Raw genomic sequence first — 6,000 nt, 5'->3', positions numbered from 1 at the left:
ATCCAGTTCTAAGTTCCAGTCCAGCAACCAATGAAACTGAATTATTAAAAAAAACATTTGAGGATAACTGGGTAAAAAGTCACTACAACTAACACTTATATTACAAGATGCCTTACAAAAAAAAACAAGGACCGAGCCATATTATTGCTTTCTTATTTTAACACTGGAATCTGTACCTGCTTTTTTGGTAATCAATTGCATTTCTTAAGAACTGGATTTATCTTAAAGGCATCTTCCTGATTTGGGGGGGTGCAGACATTGAGTTACCTGCCAGTGTGGCCCAGAGCTACTATTATTGGACAATGTGTGACTTGCGGGTGGGGTCTGTTCAGCCAAACCTGCTTGGCAAGTCCCCAGGCCTGACTCACCGAAGAGACAGGTGGAGCCCTGCTCTAGCAGCGGCCCTCACACACGGGCCATCAGTCCTGCACAGAGCCAAGCCCTCGCAGCACCATGGCTTTGAGTGTCAGCATCAAGAGGGTCTCCCAGCTGCCAGGGACTGGGGAGAGGCAGGTGCACATCAGCTTTCGAGGTGCGGAGGACAGGGCATGGGGGAAGTCTGGGAAGGGTGGAAGGAGATGCACACAGGGTTTTGGGAAGGGGGAAGACATAATCCAATGGCTTAATATTCTATCCTAGGGTAAGATAGAATATAGCTCTGTAATGTAATTGTTTCCTAGAAAAGTACATAAACCTGCCAGTTATTCTTTCTGTGAACACTTGTCTGTGCTTTTAGGAATATGCACACAATTATATGTGTACTGCCACAAGCAGAACATATTCAGGAGTAGCTGTTTTAATCAAATCAACAAAGAAGTCTTACAGTTGTTTAAAGAGGAACGCTTATTATAATTTAAAGTTTTTCAGACTGTAATTCACTTTGTCAGAATGCCATCCTATGAAAGGCCTACTATATATTCAATATGATTATAGGGAGGAAGTATTAGTAAAAGGAAATGACAAAGAAAAATTAAATTAAAATTAAGAGGAATCACAGATAATTAAGAAAAAAGAACCTAAAATCAGTTCCTGGATAAACTTTCTGGGAGAACCTGAAAACTTCACACCCATTTCTGTCATTTTAGTTGATTTTATTAAAAGGCTCCTGGTGTTTTCTTTTCTGTGGGAACTGGTCCAAATGGCTCTTTGAGTGTTTAGGTTTGCCGACCCCTGGTATAGGGTTTCCTGCCTAAGCAGGGGGTTGGGCTAGAAGATCTCCAAGGTCCCTTCCAACTGTGTTATTGAAATATTAATGAAATATCTTCAAGACAACAATCAAGAAAATTCATACTCGGTGTTTCAAATGTTTGACAAACTTTGTATTCCCCCACCTCCCCAAGGATTTACCCAGAAAACAAAGAAAATACGCTGTGGCCAGGAAGCAATTTTTGGAGAGGTAAGGAAGTATCACACTCAGCAGGAAGACTTAATTTCATAGTAAGTTCGTTGGTGTGTATGGGAGCAGTATCTCTGCATTACACTGGCCCAGGTTTCTCCCGAGCAGGAAGTACTACAATTTTGTGAACGCAGGGTTATATTATTAACTGAAAAATCAAACACAATTGAAAAAGAGTTTGTTAATCATATAATTCCATAATTTCTCAACTATTGTAAGCCATTATAGTTCAAAGACCATGCTGTAGCTTCAGTGAATCTGAAATACACCAGATTGGGAAAAGTAGTGATAACTGAATACCGATAACTACTACAGACTAGCAATAGCACTTAGACTTATATACTGCTTCACAGTGCTTTAGAGCCCTCTCTAAGCAGTTTACATAGTCAGCATATTACCCCCAACAATCTGGGTCCTCAGTTTACCGACTTCGGAAGGATGGAAGGCTGAGCCAACCTTGAGCCTGGTGACATTCGAAGTGGCAAATTGCAGGCAACCGATGATCATAAAAAGTAGCATGTAGTACTCTAACCACTGCGCCACCATGGCCCTTTGTCTATGAAACTATGTCTCACCACCCTCCAGGCCTTCCGCAAAGCCCTTAAAACCTGGCTGTTCCGACAGGCCTGGGCTAAAGAACTGTCGCCCCTGTCTCGAATGGTATGACTGTTGTGTGTTTTAAATTATGTATTGTTTTGTGTCGTTTTTAATTTTTGTTTGGTATCCCCCTTCCCTGGTTTGAGTTGTGAGCCGCCCTGAGTCCCCCTCGGGGAAAAGGGCGGCATATAAATAAAATAAACATTCAACATTCAACATTCATTGTGGGTGAATCCAGGTTATGATCCGGCAGCTTGCTGTTAAATTATAAATCTCAAGAACCCTTGGCAGCATGACAATGATGGGGGTTGATGGGAGTTGCATCAGCATCTGGAAAACCTAAATTGCTATAAAATTCAGTAATTAGAAAGATAAATCAATAGCATTATGACATAAAGTCCCACATTTCCTATCATCTGTTGAGACTGGATATGAACAGATGGAAAAGGGACTTCTCAGAAGCTTTGGGTATTTATTTTGGCATTATTTCATTTTTTAGCTCTTTCGCTGGCCACATTATGGAAAGTTCATTATGGAAGAAATGTTGATAATTAAAGTTTACAACTGCAGTAAGGTGTTCAGTAACAGGTAGGTTCCTAACTCACTGGGAAAATCTTTCTGCTACATTTCACTTCACAGTCACTTGAACCTGAATCATTCATTCATGCTATACCAAAAATAAACATCCCATTTTTAGTAGATACACCTTTCCTTTTGTATCACCCAGAGAACAGTCAAGTAATTGTAAAATAGCCAACAGCTGGAGTTTCTCCCATTTAATATTTTATGCTTAACTTTTCTTCTTCTTGATGACATTTTCCAGTGCACAATATAAAAAGTTGTGTTTTTAAGGATTTGTTATGTATAGAAGAAGGACGTGGTGGCTCAGTTGCTAAAAAGCTGAGCTTGTCAATCAGAAAGGTTGGCAGTTTAGCAATTTGAATCCCTAGCGCCGTGTAACAGAGTGAGCTCCCGTTACTTGTCCCAGCTTCTGCCAACCTAGCAATTTGAAAGTATGTAATGCTTTTAGTCATGCTGGCCACATGATGACGGAGATGTCTTCGGACAGTGCTGGCTCTTCGGCTTTGAAACGGAGATGAGTACCACCCCCTAGAGTCAGGAATGATAGCATATATGCGCGAGAGGAAACTTTATCTTTACCTTATGTATAGAAGAGAAGGAAAAGGGCTATAGTGTTATCCAACAACTATTTACATTTCTTGCTATACCATGATAAGGTTCTCTTGGTTGAAACCCAGACCAAAAGGGAAAGATGGGAGAAAGCAAAAAATTTGGAGGAAGGGTGGGGCAGAAGCAGAAGGCTTAATTTGCCTTTTATCTTGGTTTTCTTTTTGTAGATTACTTGGCACCTTAGTTATCAGCCTTCAGCAGTTGGTAATGTCTGGACGACTGAACATCAGAGAGGCTCTTGTTGACAAAAACCACAGCATTACTAGGGTAAGTCATTTGATTGGTAACATTTCAAATGCAAGTGATATGTCCCAAGCATCTCAAATCAGCCTTTTGAGACGTAGGACACTACCACAGAAACATTTCACTGTCTTTCTGTTGCTGAACATATCCACAGTCATTACACAATTATTCATCGCCAACTCCAGTTCCTGGCCACCCTTGGAAAACCTCCTCCACTTGCTCCCCAGGCTTCCTGTTGTATGAAATACATTTTTCAATATATTTCTCCTGTCTTGTGGTCATTCCTCTCTCCATGTTGGAGTCTGGCCAGGCAGAATCTATCTGGACTAGAAGGTAAAAAAAGGACCTTAAATCATAAAGGGCCTGACAGGAGGTAGCCAGCAAAGGAGGAAGGAGTGACCTAAGCTTTTTGTACAAAAAGGAGCCTACACTTGTTGAACAAAAAATCCTCCAACTATTTGGGAGTTGTAATAGTTTAGTCTTAAGTTTTATTTTTCTTCTGTAGATATATATTGAATTGGATTTGAGATATCAACCTCCGGATGGTGCTGCAGGGACATGGGTTGAGGAAGATTTTATCTACCAGATGAAAGACAGGTACTGGAAGACCCAATATATTCATTTTTAATACTCTAAATGATAATAGGTAGTATTGCTTTTTTAACTTAAAATATCTATCCCACACTTAAATAGCTTTCTAATCAGAAAGTCATAGAACACTGCTGAAATTAAGATATACCGTATATACTCGAGTATAGGCCGACCCGAATATAAGCCGAGGCACCTAATTTTACCACAAAAAACTGGAAAAGTTATTGACTCGAGTATAAGCCTAGGGTGGGAAATGCAGCAGCTACCGGTAAATTTCAAAAATAAAAATAGATACCAATAATGTTTTTGAATATTTATTTCAAAGAAAAACAGTAAACTAGCGGTGTATTCAATGAAATACTTCACTCACCTCATGATGCTGATGTCCCGCTGTGATGATGATGTCCCGTGCAGCCGCGGGAGCGATGTCCCGCCTCCTATGACACACGGCACAGTGATTCCTATCATTGGATCACTGTACCAGAGGAGGTGGGACATCGCTATGTGGCTGCTTGCCATAACAAGGAGGAGGTGGGACATCGTTGCAGAGCGGCAGGAGGGGGAGGAAGGGGAATCGTAAGACAGCCCTGTATTACATTAGAACGTGAGGAGGGGGGATGGTGTGGTGCGCGCTGCGCGGCAAACTGACACAGAGGGAGGGGAAACTCACAGGGGCACTGGGCCATTCACGAGTGTCACCCAGCGGCATGGCCCCGCCCCCTTTTCTCCTCCATTTTGGGCAAATTTTTCACTGACTCGAGTATAAGCCGAGGCGGCTTTTTTCAGCCCAAAAAGTGGGCTGAAAAACTAGGCTTATACTCGAGTATATACAGTAGTCCCACAGTCTGATAAAGGAGGTGTGATAAATAAAAAATAAGATAGTTTGTAAGACTTGTAACAAGTCCAAACCGATGATGACAATTGCCACACAGTTTTCAAGGTGGAACCAGGTGTATTTGCAAATAGCCAAAAACACAAATCAATCTTGAATGTGTTTTGAACTGGACTGAATGAAATGGGAGATGGAAACCTACAGCTGTCTACTATATAAAACTTTAATTCCCAAACTGGATGATTTGTAGAGAAAAGGTGGTTTTTTTAAAAAAAAAGTTACATCAATAATGAATTTCAACAACCAACATTTATTTGCTTTGCATTACTCATATTTTATTTTTCTTTGTTACAGTTCTGAGGTTATAATTCGCAATCCAGGATTTGAAGAATTAGAGTAAGTAGCATATTCTACATACATGCTACTAGCCTGATACAGTATATTATTGCTGTAACAAGTATATGAAAATGTTTACAGCTCATGTGATGGTGCAATATTCTAAGTTGTGTTCTCTCCCACCCACTTTTTAATGTGATTTTGAATCACTGTTGCCTCCTTAGTAAGCTTTTTGGAAATGATTTGTTGAGTGTGAATAACTTGTCCAAGGTCATGCAGCTGGCTTTGTGATTAAACTGGGACTAGAATTCATGGTCTTCTGTTTGTAGCCTAGTGCCTTAAATACTACACCAAACTGCTTTTCAAATTGTAGAATTCCACATGTAATATTAGTCTGTTTTGAACTCATATTTCAAGCAAATAGCAATAGTACTTAGACTTATATACCGCTTCATAGTGCTTTTCAGCCCTCTCTAAGCGGTTTACAGAGTCAGCATATTGCCCCCAACAATCTGGATCCTCATTTTCCCAACCTCAGAAGGATGGAAGGCTGAGTCAACCTTAAGCCTGGTGAGATTTGATCTGCCCAACAGCTGGCAGACGGTGATCAGCAGAAGTAGCCTGTAGTACTGCACTCTAACCACTGCGCCACTATGGCTCAGTGGATCAGTAAATATCAGCGATCAACTCAGGAGTGCTTGTGATGTACAAGATACAGGATTGTATGGGATGGTAATAATAAAGGCTTTCTACATAAAGCAACTGGGTGAAGTCATCTAATGATACAGTGTGATACCCAGCATTATATCTCCAC

The 6,000-nt window shown here is 40.7% G+C and overlaps 1 protein-coding gene across 1 annotated transcript in view; it reads left to right on the top strand.

Moving 5' to 3' along the window:
- Positions 1–453: 453 nt before the first annotated feature.
- The window catches only part of LOC116509299 (fer-1-like protein 4), a 59,890-nt gene continuing 54,343 nt past the window's right edge, over positions 454–6,000 (top strand). Inside the window, exons 1-6 of the mRNA XM_032218411.1 lie at positions 454–532; positions 1,341–1,396; positions 2,493–2,581; positions 3,352–3,451; positions 3,933–4,024; positions 5,205–5,246. Coding sequence (XP_032074302.1) covers positions 454–532; positions 1,341–1,396; positions 2,493–2,581; positions 3,352–3,451; positions 3,933–4,024; positions 5,205–5,246 — 458 coding nt within the window. The remainder of the gene's footprint in view (positions 533–1,340; positions 1,397–2,492; positions 2,582–3,351; positions 3,452–3,932; positions 4,025–5,204; positions 5,247–6,000) is intronic.

Source organism: Thamnophis elegans, chromosome 5 (genome assembly GCF_009769535.1).
Source record: "Thamnophis elegans isolate rThaEle1 chromosome 5, rThaEle1.pri, whole genome shotgun sequence".
In the NCBI taxonomy this organism is placed as follows: domain Eukaryota; kingdom Metazoa; phylum Chordata; class Lepidosauria; order Squamata; family Colubridae; genus Thamnophis; species Thamnophis elegans.
This window is presented reverse-complemented; position numbering and strand designations above follow the sequence as displayed.